The sequence below is a fragment of the Nilaparvata lugens genome, chromosome 2 (assembly GCF_014356525.2).
Source record: "Nilaparvata lugens isolate BPH chromosome 2, ASM1435652v1, whole genome shotgun sequence".
NCBI classification, from domain to species: Eukaryota; Metazoa; Arthropoda; class Insecta; order Hemiptera; family Delphacidae; genus Nilaparvata; species Nilaparvata lugens.
This window is the reverse complement of record NC_052505.1, coordinates 25,072,963-25,090,124: the sequence shown is the minus strand read 5'-3', so window position 1 is coordinate 25,090,124 and position 17,162 is coordinate 25,072,963. Positions and strand designations below refer to the sequence as shown.

Here is a 17,162-nt window from a genome sequence, read left to right as displayed (position 1 = left end):
TGATGCCGACATCACGGGTGATCAAAGAGTTTTAATTCATGTTTGATAACTTAGCTTAATATTAAACATCTGTAACAATATAAAAAGATCTAATGACCTCAAGGCAGATTTGCCCAGCGCTATGAAGGTGCTAAGTCACAAGAAAATGGACAGAGAGAGGTGCATTTTTGGATTGAGAGAGGTAACTGTGGATGAAATTCCCATTCAGAGGACTTTTATGGTTTTTCTAATTTCATATAATTGCTATTATACATTATAATTGCTATATACATTCTTACTTGATTTACTGTGTACTATTTTGTTTTAGTCAGTAAATTTTTGTGCTCTATCAGTCTATTTCACAATTCATTATATCTTCTATTCTAACTTCTTGTTTTGTCTGATTTTGTGTTTATTATTGTATTGTATGTTGCTTACTTGTATATTTGAAGGATAAATGTTTATTTGTTGACAAAGCCTATCGAAATTGGAATTAAAATTATGTTCATTCTTAGTTCATATCTTGTACTATCAATTACTCTCTAAATGATAATATTATTTTTGCTGCTTATCTAGGTAACGGTTGTCCTGTAGAATTGAAACGTGTTTGGGAAAATATTCGAGCTAGATATCCAAGTCGAGATGAAGATGCCCTTGATCCAGAAGAAGTACTGCAGTCCACGATTGAGCTGTTCAAATCCAATGACTTTGATTGCTGTAGTGAGGAGTTTAGGAACCAGATGAAGTAAGTTTCCAACTGTTGTTCAAATTTACAACTTTTTTCAACAATCGTTAAATGTGGAAAATGTTATGTAGTGGATTTAGTTCATTTAAAAGTATTAATTTTACTTTACTCTTGTTTATTACTTATTCTTTACTTTATTTTTTATTTTACTTATGGTTTCTCCCTCTGATTGATAATACAAAACATCTGCAATGCTTTTGGTTGTTTCATCCTATTATTACTAATATGGTCGATGCTTTTAATGAAAAGTCTTGATTTTTATTTTATTTTTTGTTATTATGGCGAAATAAAAAAATATTATTATTCATTGATGTGTTTCTTATTATATTCTTGAAGTAAAACTTATTATGGCATTAGCAATTTTAGTCTTAAATTTCTCTCAATTTCAGAAAATTCTTGGAAAGCATTGCCATGAAAATAGCATTGGAGAGAGAAGGAAGACCGAATATACCAGTTGTGAAGGAGCTGGAGAGAGTCACGCTGTCGCAATTGATCAATTTCTGTCACGTGTGCTGTGAAAAATATATGAAAGCGAAAATAGAGCCAGGTAAAGTAAGAAACGTTAAGATGTTCTCTATATTTCATTTATAAACCCGTCTTTAATGCTCTTTTTCCTGGACTCATTCTTAGATGATGTTAATCATTTAACAGTTGATCCGATTCCGAAATATTTATAAGCAGTACCATCTCTTTCATTAATTCCCACATTAATTATTGTAGTATGATAAACGTAGAGGCATCAACTAGATTATCTTACTAGGCATCAACTATTTTATCTTACTAACCTACTTTGATGTTATCCGTGGTAAAGCTAAGTATCTCGTTTAAAAATGCTTGAGAGTAGAATCGTTTTCTCATATATAATGATTTTAAAACATCCAAATTGTAATAAATGGCAAAATATTTTTGTGTGAAAATTTAATAATCCATAGACCCCTGCAATCCTTCAATGTTGTAGTTGCACGTCAAGTGTTGACGTGGAGCTGTTTTAATGATGAAGAGGCAGCGGATCTACCTATTTGAAATCATATGAACTCTGTTTAAGTCTAACAACACAACAATAGCCCGCAGAAAAATGATTTGCATTGTATCAAATTTCGTAGATTCGTTATAGTAAAGGATTCATAACATGGTCGATGGCTGGTATTTGACGGGCGAGAATACTAAAACGCCTACATAATGATTTCCACTCATGAACAATTTATATTTGTGTTCTTAATTACAAAACATTATCCTATAAGTTTTCTTGAAACCTCGAATTAGTTCTTTAAATTTATGTATTTAAAATTACCGAACAGACTAATTTGTCTGTGTTAGCAATGCCATAAAAATAATTAGAAATTTGAAGAATCCTGTATTCAAATTTTATCTTATTCCTAGCATTATTTAATATTAATAATATAATAATAATAAACTTTATTGCCAAAAACAATGCATACAAAATAAATAGTCAATCATCTAGAGCATAAACTAAAAATAATAAATAATACAATTATGAATATTATATACATTTAATTCTCTTGACAATAAATACTCTCATGCAAGGGAAGCTTCCCTGTACGCATGGAGGAGTTGCTGCAGACCCTAGAAACTCTCTTATAGTAAAAAAATCAATTTGTTTATCAAATTCCTTACATAATGTATCCAGTAATTATAACTAGAAAATGAAAAAAGGCATTGAGAAACAAAAATAAAAGTCATACAACAAATAAAGAATAAGATGAAAGCTAACAACTGAAAAAATAGTAGCCTAATTTAAATAACTTTTAGAATTTGAGAAATGTGATCTTTCACTGAACAACAAAAAACATAGCTTCGACCGCCTCCGGAAGAAGACCGAATAGCCACTCTCTGATCAATCTACTAACTGTACAAGGTTTTTGTTTTATTTTGTTTATATTGTTTTTCATTTTTTGGTTTGAGGATGCACTGAAGAAATTATTTATTATTTGTATTATTTTCATAAAATAGCAAATATATTGAATTTTAATTTGAAAATGAAATGGGTCATAATTTTGATGAATTAATGTTTGATTGGTAGGTACTGCTGTGGGAGCGCTGGCTGCTCAGAGTATTGGCGAACCTGGAACTCAGATGACCTTGAAAACTTTCCATTTTGCCGGAGTGGCTTCCATGAATATCACTCAGGGAGTTCCTAGGTATTTTGTTTATTCTTTTATTTATGTAATCTTTCATTTTAATATTTTGTAATTTTCATTTATTTCTTTAGGGTTACTTGATAGTTTTATTTTTACTAGCAGGAAACCCGTGCTCCGTAAGGGTCTATTTTAAAACATGCCAAGTCCATTAGTTGAAAACTTGACCTACTGAAATCTTGTATAATTGAAAAAAGGCCTATAACCATCCTCGGTTAATTAAGAATCTATAATGCAAAATTTTAAGCTAATCAGTCCAGTAGCTCAGACGTCAAACATAATTTTCCTATCCCGTACGTGTATAAGCCAGTTCTTTGCTTTATTATAGTATAGAGATGATTACTTTATGATTTTGTTCGGACACGACCGGTGTAAGAAAATAAAATAGGTACTAGTTAGTTTATGTAATAAAATTTTGTAATTTACTTATAAGTTTGTTCTTATATTTATAGAATGCTCAATTGCCCTTGACATTGAAGTTCATTGTAACAATAATTACAAAACCATACATAATCAAATTTATGTTATTGATAAATTTCAAGTAATAAGCTATTCCATTCCTATTCTACCAACTCCAATAAATTTTAGATGAAGTTTAAACATTTCTTCATTTTTGTTTCTTCTTTTAGTTTATTTCTTACTAGCAGGTAACCCGTGCTCCGCAAGGGTCTATTTTGAAACTTGACCGAGTGGAATCTTGAAGTGTTTCAAATAGGCCTAGAACCATCCTGGGCTAATTAGGAATCTATATGCAAAATTTCAAGTTAATCAGTCCAGTTGTTTAGAAGTGATGATGCGTTAAACATAATTTCTCTATTCCGTATGTGTATGAGCCAGTTCTTCCCTTTATTATAGTAAAGATAAGTTCTTCAACTTTGTGCTAACCTAATAAAGTGACAGAACTCAAATCTTGTTTAGAAACCTTTCTCAACTTGTAATGCCAACCTAAAAAATTGGACTGATTATTAATTTAGTTGTCAATTTTAAACATCTGTTTCGAAGAGGTAGTCTCTCTAGATTATATTTCTATTAAAATATGGTATGTATTCCCCATTAATGAAATTTGAACATTAATTCTGAAAAATCTAAAAGGAAAATTGAAATTAGGGCTTCGAGGTGCACGAGATTGATATTTTTAGAATCTATGTGCTAAATCATTCCCTTTTTTCCGGTATGCAATCCACAAGTTGACATGTTTTGATTTGAAAAACACCACAACCCTACTCTCTCTTATTATATAGATGATTTTTCTTTTGGTTGTTAACTGTTGGATTCTCTTCGCTGTAAATCGATTTTCCATTTTCTTGCTAGTAAGCTATTAAATGAACTCTTATGAGGTTTTCTTGAAAGTCAGCTATCTACTGCATATTGAATTTATTCTTTCCGAGAGTAATCAATCTCTCTATTAAGTATTGCTATGAGTTCTCCTTCAAACTAAAATCTTCTGTGAATTTTTATAATTTCTTCTTGTAAGTTATCTACCTAACCTTTTGTATTGATGTGCTCTTAGTCTAAAATAAGAGCATGGCAAGCAAGCGATTTATGAGCATTTCAATATTTCAGGATAAAAGAAATCATCAATGCGAGCAAGCTCATCAGTACACCAATCATAACCGCTCACCTTGAAAACGATACTGATCCTGAGTATGCTCGATGGGTCAAAGGCCGCATTGAAAAGACCACATTGGGCGAGGTAGGTCGTTTCATTTCAACCAATAACTTCCATCTTCTAAAATGATATTGTTTTCTTGTTATCAAAATCCAAATACTCATCAACTTATTGTGTAGATGTGTTTAAAAAGTGAATCATATGTATGGGAACCCTTCAATAAATTTGAGACTGTTGTGGATATAATACTGATATAAAGCTTTAGGATATAAAAATATGATATAGATATAAAACTTTTAGGATAACTTATTGGTCAAATATTCTACCTCTTGACGTACAACTGAATTCCAACCTCTCATGAGGGGGTGGGTGACTAGGGGTTGTAACTCGAATATTTTAAATGTAGGCTAAACACCCATTGTGTGGTATATCATTTTAAAGGCCATTAAATAACATCAAATAAAATGTTCTATGATACTTGTATCCAAAATTGCGGCTGATTGAAGTTTTAGTTTTTAAAGAAATAATAATTGATAAAGTTCAATCAGCCGAAAGTTACAGTATTATATCTACAACAGTCTCAAACTCATTGGAGGGTTCCCATGCATACGACTCACTCTGTATAATCTTGCGGTGGATGACCATATAGGAAAAATTTAGGACTCAGAGTTCACAAACAGTTATTCAAGCTTTTCTATCTTCTTAAAGAAGAGATCGTACTAAGCATTTTAAAGGCCAAACCAACTTTTCCATGGAAATGTGATATTAATTATGCGTTAAATACTTGAATACAAGGCATGCTTCATTTTTGTAATAAGTATAGTAATAGAATCATGGCTAAGTTGTATATTATTTGGTTGTATATTTTTAAAATTTGGAGTTGAAGCAGATCTGACAGCAATATTCCTGTTTTCTCTTCAACCATTGATATTTTTGTAATATCTTATGATGTCACAAGATTTCAAGTAAATATTCAATTATACTAAATATTTAGTTATTGTTCATTGAAGTTTTTTGATAGGACTACTTGAAATATTAATAACAAATAACTAGGTACTTCGTATTCTCAAAGCACCACAGTCCGGGGTGAACCTTGGCCTTTTCTACATTAATTCACTTCCATTCCTCTCGAAAACCGCCTTCTGTTTACATCGTCACACTGCCATTACGGCCACAACATCCTGTAGCCATAGTTTCCTTGGTCTGCATCTCCTTCTTGTTCCCACCATATTACCTGTAAGCATTTGCATCTGAATTCTCAGCTCGTCCATTCAATAGGCATGGCATGTTCAAGCCATCTAATTCTCCTTGATTTGATGAAAAGTACAATATTAGCACTTTTCAAGATGCTATCTATTTTGGCATGAGTTCGTATCTCCGACTCACCATCAATATTGACCGGCCCATATATTTTTCGTAAGAGTTTTAGCCCATATATTTAATGGGTTATAGAGGATGGAGAGGATTTATAGAGGATAGAAATGCTTGAAGGAATTTTATGGAAGAGGCCAAAGCCCACAATGTGCTTTAGAGCTATAGGAAAATTAATATATATATATTCCGTATGATTCTTTTCATTGGCATTATGAATAGTAATGGTGTAAGCTTCTGACCTTAATGTAACAACTACTAGTACCTTTTTTATTTCATTTCAGACGCGACTGGTTCTGATGATTCTCGCCATTATCATGCGTCGAAAATATTTATTTTTACTACTGACACTAGTAGTTCTTTGTCATTAATTTAATATTGATTTTACAGGTTTCTGAATTTATTGAGGAAGTTTATCTACCCGATGATAGTTTTCTGTTGATCAAACTCGATGTTGAAAGAATCAGGCTGTTGAAACTGGAAGTAGATGCCGAATCAATAAGGTTTAGGTAAGTAATATCTCCATCTTCATTCTGTGAATTACAAAATATATTCTTTAATGATATTGAGTTCCCGATTACCATTTCTTTTATTTCTATTAACATTTTTGCCTCAGGATACAAACTATTCCATTATTTTTGAAACTTCTAGGTATATAAAATGCTTTGCCTTTATGATTTTAAAACTATCTACGGTATTAACATTTCAAAACTGTTCATATAATAGTAATAATTACTCTCCCTATCGTACAAGTAATAAATATTATTTTGTTTTTTCGCAGTATGTGCACCTCAAAACTGCGTCTGAAGCCAAACCAAGTGCAAGTACAAAGCAAGAGTATAATCACGGTGAAACCGATTTCAATTAAGAGCAGTACTGACTCCCAGTTGCAGTTTCTCAAAGAGAATGTACCCAACGTTGTTATCAAGGTAAAATAAATCTTTTTTTTTTAATTGCTGCATTTCGACTTGGACATATTTGGACAAATTAACGAAACAACCTATATATTTATCTATTCATTCATTTATTTGAAATACATGCTTACAGACTAGAGGCGTAAGGCGTCTATTTATACAGGGTGGATGAAAAGTCTGAGAACGGCTCAATATCTCATACACAATGGTAATTTGACGGTGGGTGTGATTGGGGATCCTACTAAAATTGAAAATACTTATTTACTATGACTTCAAAAATTTGGTCCGCCATATTGAATGCAACATTGTTTTTTTTAATAGGAAGGTGGTCATGCGATACATGATTTTGATACGAAATTTCAAGAAAAAATTAATGGCGAAAACCGCATATCGATATCTCAAACCGTTTCGAAGATATTCACATTATTAATAGCTCACTTTGCAAATCATTTGCATGGTATTGATTTATAATGTGAATATCTTTGAAACGGTTTGAGATATCTATGTGCGGTTTTTGTCATGAAATTCCGTATTGAAATCATGTATCGCATGACCACCTCCCTATTAAAAAAATAAAGTTGCATTCAAGATGGCGTACCAGATTTTTTATGTGAAAGTAAAGTAGTATTTTTAATTTTAGTAGGATCCCCAATCACACCTACCTTGAAATCGCATTTTTTCATGAGATACTAAGCCGTTTTCATACTTTATTCTTTCCTTTCTGACTTTGAATAGTATTGATTAATAATGTGAATATCTTCGAAAATGTTTGAGATATAGATATGCGGTTATCGCCATTCATTTTTTCTTGAAATTCCATATCGAAATCATGTATCGCATGACCACCTTCCCATTTAAAAAAACAAAGTTGCATTCAATATGGCGGATCCAAGATGTCGGACCAGATTTTTGAAGTCATAGTGAAGTAGTATTTTCAAATTTAGTAGGATCCCCAATCACACCAACCGTCAAATTACCTTTGTGTATGAGATATTAAGCCGTTCTCGGACTGTTCACCCACCCTGCATATTTATTTATACATTGGTAAATCATTAAATATCATTATCAACTCAAGAGGTAAATTCTCAACAATATTATTCTTATTAATATCATGCTCAACAATATCAAGAGGTGAATACCATTCTTATCACTTATCATTATTCTTATCATTCTCATCACTCATAATGAATGATTTGGAAAGGAACAACAGGCTTGAAGCCCAAAACTGTTTCTTTCTCAAATAGAATACAAACAACTATCAGCCATCACAGCACCATTAGAAAAATAGAAATGCTTCACTCGCTCACCAGAGTCACTACTTAATTGGATAATAATTAGGCTATATTGAGACGAGTGCCTCAAAAATTGAAAGCAATTGATCAATAACTGAGATTGGCGGATCAAACGTTATTTTTAATGTTGTTATATTTTCAAGGACTAACCAAACTTTATATTATATCGTCATCATTTTTTATACCCAATTTTTATTGTAAATATTATTCTAACTGTATGTTATTTACAGGGAATTCCGTCAGTGAACAGAGCTGTGATTCACGAAGAAGAAAGAAACGGTAAAAAGACTTACAAGCTGCTCGTGGAAGGTGACAATCTGAGAGAGGTGATTGCAACTTACGGCGTCAAAGGCACTCAAACCTGGTCCAACAACACCTACCAAGTGTATAAGACGCTTGGCATCGAAGCTGCTAGGTAAAATTAAAGTTCATTCATGATTCGTTATCAGGCAAGCCATTCAAGTTATTCAAATTCATCAACGTATATTTTATTAACGTATAGTTATGGTTATGATACACCTAAGAGGTTCATCTGTAGTGAGAGATTCAGCATTGGTTAAATCGGAAACGTTGAGGTTATTCATAAAAAATTCTGACCTTAGTCTAAAGCAGCGATTACCGAGGGAAACAACAACAAAGATTAACAAACAAATCTTACTATAGACATACTACGTACTTGAAATATTATTGATACTGTTTATTTATTTTAACACAATCGTTCGGTACAAGAATGATTGTAAAAGGAACAACAAACTTAGCCCAAAAATATCTAAATAAATTTTAATTTCCTCCAGTCACCTGTACCGTCCGCTACAGGTCTGTCTTTGTCGAGAGGGTGATAACGAGGGCGTCGATTAAATTAATATGATTTTCAATACTGAGACAACACTCCCCTTATATTAGGGGTATATTATTAGGTATACTTATATTGATAATAGTAATGAATAATTTAAGTAGTTTATTATTTTTTCATAAAACACTAGGAGGGCACCCATGCTTTGCTACGGAAATTTAAAGATAGATTATTATTGTCAGATATTTATAATCCAAATTCAATCAAAAAAGTTTTTTTCATCCATCATACAAACAACAATCGCTTGCTACGTAGAACAGGATTGATCACTGCCATCGAATTCCGGAAAGGTGCTAGATGAAAATGTTAAAATATTTGAAATTCCTGTCTCAAACTGTTTTATAGTATGGAAGATGGGAAGAAGAATACACATGCTATAGGAGCAACTAAACCTAGTTTTATACTTATTCCAAGTTTTATTTCAATACATTTTTATAATACCTAGTTATACAGAAATCCTTATCAGTAAGTGAGTTCGGATTTTTATAACTGTTTGTAGTATAGATCTATTATGGCTGCGTACCTACAGAGAGCAAGTGGTGATACCAATGCAACAGATGATAACCTATCTTTACATCAGAAATCTACAAGAGAGATAGTGATTTTGTTTTAGTTTTAATGAACGTTTCTTTTTGGTAGGTCAACAATAATGACGGAAATCAAGGTGGTGATGGAGAACCACGGCATGAGCATCGATCACAGACACGCCATGTTGGTGGCGGACCTGATGACCAGCCGGGGGGAGGTGCTGGGGATCACCCGTCACGGACTGGCCAAGATGAAGGAGTCTGTGCTCAATTTAGCGTCGGTCAGTTGGCATTTCTCTTCAAATCTGTTTGTAAATCGATGTCATACTCCTATTTGATGTTTGCTCGTATACGACCTTTATGAATATTAAAATATTAAACCAGTATTAATATTGAATTTTATCGTAAGTGGCGTCATCTAACAAGACCAATGAGAATTAATAAGCGAAACGGACCACTATATGCGAAGATATAATTTATCAGTTATTGAATCAAATAGACATACGTGCCCAGGCCAAAATAGTTCAAATTGATTGATTCATTTAAACATTCTGTTCTGAATTGAACGTCACTTAGTTGTTATTTTTCTCTATGTTATTTAACAAATATGAGTGGAATTAACTTATGTAGTCCAAACATGAATAGATGTTTCTTTATTGTGGTAATTTAATTATTCCTAAGTAGAAGTTATTGAAATGAGAACAATATAATTTTTATCTCCCTCCTATGATGTTTCATTTGTTTTTAACTTGATTTTGTATGCTTATAAATCATTGTCAGTTGAATCTGTAAAATTTACTAAATACCATTTTGTTATACTTTTACTGTAAGTATTTAAAGTATTCTTCTATGTAGTGTATTTTGTTTTCTCCATTATGCCAACTGAAAATCATTGTTTTCGGTTTGAAAAGACTGCTGACGATTTTCTTCAATACTAATATTTTTGTTAGATTATTTATTTAGTACACTGATTTATGATGACTGGCATACATGTCAACTTTATCCAACTTTAGAAACAATATATTACAAAAATATATTATTATGATAAATGTTTGTTCGTTACAATCCATTTAATTAATTATCGATTGTATTTTTACCGATTCTCTCTGTTTAGTATAGGTACTGATTCATAAATAATGTTGTTGACTGACAAATGTGAATGTTTTTGCAGTTTGAGAAGACCGCTGATCACTTGTTTGATGCCGCGTACCACGGCCAGACGGACCAAGTGACGGGAGTGTCAGAGTCCATCATTCTTGGCATCCCAATGTCCATTGGAACTGGCCTCTTCAAGTTAATGCACAAATATCCTTTGCTGCCTCTTATTCTACAAATTATTTCACTTTCTTCAATGTTGTTTTCCATCACGAACTGCTTATTATCAAATCACTTTTTGCTATTAAAAAGAACGACCAGCAGTCAGATTTTTTCCAATAAATGAATTAATCACTCATTGTGATAACGAGATCTTTCGGCAGGTCCGCCATCTTCCTGGTTGTCTCTCCCAACAACCAGGAAAGATCTCGTTGTCACAGTGAGTGATTAATTCATTTATTGGAAAAAATCTGACTGCTAGTCGTTATTTTTAATAGAAAAAAGTGATTATCTTACTCTTATACACATGATTTCTGTCATATTTACAGATTATTATGAATTAGTATAGTGATGATGATCCTGTGATGGTGAATCACGTGAATAGGTTAAACTACAGTAACTATACAAGGTGGGTGAAAAGTCCGAGAACGGCTTAATATCTCATACACAAAGGTAATTTGACGGTGGTTGTGATTGAGGATCCTACTCAAATTGAAAAACTACTTTACTATGACTTTACAAATCTGGTCCGCCATATTGAATGCAACTCAGTGGCGGCTCGTGCAAATACTAATGGGGGGTGGTTCACATTTAACATGAGCAACAAGATCTAGATCTATAATAATTTGTTAAACCCCATGTTTGTACGCAAAAGGTAGAGTATTCAACCAATAACTTATCCTGAAAGTTACAGTATTATATCTATAACAGTCTCCTACACTTATTAAAGGGTTCCCATACATATGACTCACTCTGTATAGTAACCATGGTTATGTATTAACCATGGTTGAACTACAGTATACCTATTCTGTGGTTGAACTACAGTATACCTATTCTGTGGTTGAACTAGTGAAGAGGAATCTGATGTTGGCTGCCCTGCTGGTTAGTGCAAAACATATTGCAAGAGAAACAGAACGCATGCGCACCATCTTATTCCCCCTCATGCCGTTACCATTTGAAACTTATTCTCGTTACTGAACTAAGTTTTTTCAGAAATTGATAATGTCCTTATATGAGACACGGGCAGAACATGTTCTGTTTTGTAAACGCGAGCAATGGGAGGAATGATGATTTACCTTACAATTTTAGAAGGGTTCCTAACAATCATGAAATAATTTCTAAAGCATAAAATAATGATTGGCGTTAAATAGAGAAAGAAATATTATTCATTCTCTAGTTTATCCAATCCTTATTGACTTCATGTGTATCCTGTACTTCTGTATCTGTATCTATTCTTCACTGCATTCATGTTCTTCAACTATGTTTTATTGTGCACTTTATTTATGTTTATTGTGTCATGGATTATCCTTAACAGCACTTACGATGGACAGAGGTGATAAACTTCCGAAGAGAACTCTGCTATTCGACAACGCCATCTATCACAAAAACACAGCGCCCGTTCCTGTTGCTTAATGTTATTTTAAATAAAGATTGTACAACCTTTCAGTTTCTATGTTTTGTACAACCTTTCAGTTTCTATGTTTATGTTCAAAGTTTTTTCGTACCGATTTAGTTTCGATGGTAATTTTATAAAATAATTGTGCGAGACTTTGTTTTTATTTGATGACGGCGAAGTTTGGAAAGTAATTCTACATTCCTACTTGTCGATGAATGGACCCACAGTTTTAGATGGTTCCAAACCACTATAGTCAGGTCCACGTTATAATGGTAGTGTTTGATTGATTAGCAATGGTGTTGCTATCCTTGTCTATCAGTCAACAAAGCGGATAGCGCTGTCTCTTTCTCGCTTTTCTCTGTTGCCAGATCGTCTTTTAACAATGTAGATTTAATAATCAATTAACAAAACATTTCTTCTTAATTTTAAAAATTCATTATAAATTATTGAAAGATATAATTTCTTGCTCAATGAAATATAATTGATTATTTTAAACGATAATGAACAGTTAATATGACATCAATAAACCTGTATCAGCTACAGTCTATAGAAGGTATTGACAAGACTGAGGATCGGCAACGTTGTTCTCCTATCTTTCTCCACTGTCAATATAACGTGGACATCACTATAGGAAGTGATTAAGAAGCTCATAACTCGTGATTTCAGTGGATCAGGCGAAAAGTGATCATCCATACAACTGAAATACCAAGCAACTGTCGCACCTGAAAATATACCGCCAGTACGCAAAATAAAATTTAATTCTTATAAATGTAGTTAACTATTCTATACAGCTTTGAAAATGCGTCTATTTTATAAACTATGAAAAACATTTGTACCTTTTGAATGTAATTAACAATATTGCAAAACAAAGTTAGTTGTAGGAAGAATATCAATCTTCTTGTACAAAAAATGTTCACTTTATTTTTGAAAATCATGTTTATTATAGCTCAAAGATAGGAATCTGGAGTAAAATTTAAAAATACAGGTTCGGTGGGGTGAAAATGGCGATTTTATTGGTACAAAACTTGATATTTTTACAACTCAAAATTCGGACTCAATCGTGGTCCTCTGGGAATACTCTTTACTTTTTTCTTTTTCTTTTTTTGTTCACTGCCAAAAGCTATTGGTTTCTCAGTTGTTGACTTCTGTTTTTTGAAAGGATTTAAGTAGTTTTCGCTTCTTACAGTGTAGTTCATTTCTTGACCAACCTGCAAAAAATATTTTATTCAGTTTACTTTTGATAATGCCAAAAGGTATTCAAGTTTTTTCAGGCGTAACTTTGTTAAATATATGTAAATATGTATATGGTATTCTGAAATGGTATAAAATATAACATAATAAAAACCTTTATATTAGGAGATAGGAACTTTTTCTGCAGTAATGCATTGAAATTTCAAGTATTTCAATTTGAGAAAATATTCACTTGTTCTACAGTGTAGAAATGTTGATATTTTTTGGTCAAAATGCTTTAAAATAAGAAATTATTTATATGATAAAAAGTACAGTATTTTGCTTCATTAAAACAAAATATTAATGTATTAAACAAGTAATAAAAACTATAGAGGAAGAGAATTGGAAGGATTAGACAGATAGTTCTTTGAAATTCCAGTACATGTATCAATATTTACCAATGAGGAATTGTATAAAATGAATCATGTTTAATTTTCTCCAGTAATGAAGGAATTTTTCCTATAACTACTTCAACCCCTACCTCAATCACAGGGGACTTACAAAATGAAGCATACAATATTATTTCAGTTTGTTAATAATTACTATTTGCTTTCGAATTAAACATGTAGCCTAAGTTGAGTTATTGTAAAAATAAATAAAAATATTAAAGTGCACTTAGCTAAAAATACAGCAAGAAATGTTTTGAATCACTATTTTGAAAGTTGCTGTATAAAATTGGAGATATCTTACCAATTTCATGAGTTTAGAAGTTGGCTCATCCAACAGATTTGTCTTATTTGCAAATTCGATGCTCCACTGCAGTAAGCTGCTCCATTCTTTTTGTGAGTTGAGTATAGGCTGCGATAATTCAGGCAACTGCAGCAGGATATCCCCCACAAACGCTGTATTCGTCATCAGGGTGAATAGTGCTGTAGGAATAGTAGCAAGCGTCTCAAGTTAATTTCATGGCAATTATGTTTCATGCACCATTTTGATTATACTTCTGGCGTCTGGATCTCATGTCATACTAATTATATTTCTTAAACTAGGTCATACTAAGAAACGGTGAAATTCTGAAACTTTTTATTAGCAATATTCTTCATTGATTCTTTATCACAAATGACAATATATTGCCAGGTCATTTCAAGACCCATTGCATACTAACACTACATAATAATGGAAACAAAATGAAAAATTAACAGAACAGAATTAACATATTCAGAGCAGAAAATAAATATGTAGATGAGTAGATAACTTCTAGAAACAAAGAGTAGAAACTATTTGTTATACAGAATAGCAATAATGTGTTAGTTCGTTCTAGAAAGATTGTATTTGCCAATATATGCTGAGTATTCTGACTTCCTGGTGTCAAAATGGAAAGTTCCAATTAGTATAAATTAGAAATGGGACAGTTTTGGGCATGAGCCTGTTGTGCCTTTCCTCAACTCAAGTATCAATTTTTTACAAAATTTTATAAATGTAATTAAATTTCTACATAAAAATGTTCAATCAAAAAATCAGCTCATTACCAATTCACGTGAATAGTAGATACAGGCATTGCCCATGATTATCCTAAATAAATAATTATTTGTATCACCAAAGGCCCTTGAGGTGTCTTAGGACACCAGAGGTGTCCGAGTGTAAAGCACCAACTGGACACTTTTGAGACACCAGTGGTCTCCAGCCGGACGTCGAAATCTGGTGTTCCTAGTGCAATGAAAGCAATAACAATAAATGTCACTCCGTGCTTTAGTGTAATAAGGACACCAAATAAGGGGTCTAAATGAATTATTTGAAAAATAATCGTTAGAAAGTAGCCTATCGTTAGCTTTTATTATTGCGTTAATAACCTATATAGTCTAGTCGATTGACGTATAACGTATCAAGAATCAAGGAAAAATTCTATAAACTTTGGTATTCTTGAAACCCTGTTTACTTTTTGATGCATCATGTAAACGACTTTGAGGGTATCAGTAATGAATTCGTCATACTGAATATCGGGATGAGTTATACCGAATTTCTATTTAGTAGGTAGAATTCGTCGAACATACAGGGTTTCTATTTAGTGGGTAGAATTCGTCGAACATACACAACCTAGAAGAAAATAATTATTCAGAGCATAAGAGAAAATCATCAAGTTGGGATACTTTATTTCTCTGGGAAGGTGAAATTAGAATAAAGAACTTTGACGGTTGATGAATTAAGGGAAGTGACGACCGTCCTAGAAACGTAGAGAAGACTTCGTAAGATGCAAGTACCTAAGGGTGGTCGCTTAGTGAAGAGGCATAGGTCCAAGTTTAGATAGATGTGCCTCAATCAACACAAATGCATTGTTTGTTGTGGGTGCCCGCACGGAGAGGGGATTGTCGTAGAGGTTTAGTCCACGGCTTACCAAGAGGTCTCATCTTGCCTCTTTTGAAGACAACAAGTTTAGTTTTCAGCGGAATATTTATTGCGCAGTGCTTTGAGATTGGTCGGTTCAAAGCAAAATATTGATATCTTGTATCAGTTACAAGTATTTGTCAATAAATTATGCCAGCACCAAACTCTTGTAAAGTCACTTGCCAAGGAGATCGCTACATACACCTATTATTGAAGTGAGGGCGAGCGGTGGCCTAGTAACCATCCACACTCTGGCACTCGTCGACATTTGAAGTACACAATTGGCGAGAATGTGGATGCGAAATACATTGTACATTCAACACTTTCATTTTTGAAGCTACTTTTGCCGCATAACTAGGTTTTCCTCCTATGTAAGGGTTACGGTAGCCTATAGATTGTTAATAAGTCTAAAACTTACCGTCTCTCACTTCTTCGTCATCTATACCCGGGAAGGGACTAATTCCAGGAACAAATTCCGATTTGACTATAGTATCTTTGTTTTTCATTACCATCTGTAACATTGAAAAACTAATCAAAGTAATGCATTATTTTACAATGATAAAAGTAAGGACCTAACTATGCGGGCGTCTCATACGCGATGAGTATTTTCCGTTAGCCGGATGCTTTCTCTCATGGGATAAACTATACGAGCAAAATAGACACTCCTCGTAAGACCCGCATAGTTGGAGACTAAAAGGTGAGAATACTGAGAATTTTGACTTTCATGTCATGCTCAACTTTAGTACCAGCAGTGAATAACGTTAAAAACTTACTAATTTATTTTTAATAAAACTTACATCAAATATTTTATCCAATACGGCGGATATCATCTTCTTTTGCTTTGGTTCATTATCAATCTTTTTTATGGTTTTCAAAGCAATGGTCTGTTCACTTCTCCGCATACGAAATAGGTTTCTGACTGCATCAATTGAGGAATATATCAAGATAATATTAGCACAGAGGTACAGTAAACAATAACATAAATACCCTGAAACAAATACAGTTGAATTAAAAAACATTTTTTCTTGTATCTATAACATAATGTTAGTTTCAAAGGATACACAATGTTTTCCGATTGGTGGCAATCGATTGAAATGTAACAATTGGAGCCACAATCAATAAAAGCCAGATTACTAAATTCATTTTTGCATTATTTTTTAGTATTTATTCACTGTAAAAATTTAAATTAAACTTCCTAATTTGAAAAATTACATAACCTAAATAATTGATTTTGAAATTCGAACCGGCTTCTCCATTTTGACTTTTTGACACTGCTATCTGTATCTGTATGATTCTTTTGTGGCTCTTTCTGATAGGCCGAAAAAAAATCCTGTTGTAATGATAATGAGTCAGGATTCAAATTAAAAATAAAATATATGTTTCTAATAATAAAAGTTAATGAACCTGGTGATGTAAGTGATAATACTGTTATCATAAATTTACAATGAGTTTTT

The 17,162-nt window shown here is 32.7% G+C and overlaps 2 protein-coding genes across 3 annotated transcripts in view; one reads left to right on the top strand and one right to left on the bottom strand.

The window, feature by feature from the left end:
• The window catches only part of LOC111045007 (DNA-directed RNA polymerase III subunit RPC1), a 55,512-nt gene extending 43,299 nt beyond the window's left edge, over positions 1-12,213 (top strand). The window contains 10 exon segments of the mRNA XM_022330310.2: positions 556-724; positions 1,114-1,271; positions 2,766-2,883; positions 4,444-4,573; positions 6,251-6,369; positions 6,642-6,789; positions 8,297-8,481; positions 9,559-9,727; positions 10,618-10,751; positions 12,083-12,213. Of these exon segments, the coding sequence (XP_022186002.2) occupies positions 556-724; positions 1,114-1,271; positions 2,766-2,883; positions 4,444-4,573; positions 6,251-6,369; positions 6,642-6,789; positions 8,297-8,481; positions 9,559-9,727; positions 10,618-10,751; positions 12,083-12,173 (1,421 nt within the window). The 3' untranslated portion in view covers positions 12,174-12,213.
• Positions 12,214-13,142: 929 nt separating this feature from the next.
• LOC111045003 (coiled-coil domain-containing protein 134) lies at positions 13,143-17,158 on the bottom strand. 2 transcript variants are annotated; one of them, XM_039420883.1, is made up of 5 exons: positions 17,113-17,158; positions 16,506-16,696; positions 16,127-16,220; positions 14,077-14,255; positions 13,143-13,364 (listed from the first exon to the last, which is right to left on the bottom strand). In XM_039420883.1, exons 1-5 carry the CDS (start codon positions 17,141-17,143, stop codon positions 13,191-13,193), a joined length of 669 nt encoding a protein of 222 aa, XP_039276817.1. In that variant the 5' UTR covers positions 17,144-17,158; the 3' UTR covers positions 13,143-13,190. The 2 variants fall into 2 exon arrangements, with proteins under 2 accessions (XP_039276817.1, XP_022185989.1); XM_022330297.2 differs by having other exon boundaries at positions 16,506-16,627; positions 16,770-17,151.
• Between the last annotated feature and the right edge of the window lie 4 nt (positions 17,159-17,162).

Bases quoted from the DNA above. Each gene is read 5' to 3' on its own strand.
- LOC111045003 (XM_039420883.1), bottom strand. From the start codon at position 17,143: ATGATAACAGTATTATCACTTACATCACCAG. The intron at 16,697-17,112 runs GTTCATTAACTT...TATTTGTTTCAG, and splicing joins ATTATCACTTACATCACCAG to GGTATTTATGTTATTGTTTA. The intron at 16,221-16,505 runs GTAAGTTTTATT...TCAATGTTACAG, and splicing joins TATTGGATAAAATATTTGAT to ATGGTAATGAAAAACAAAGA.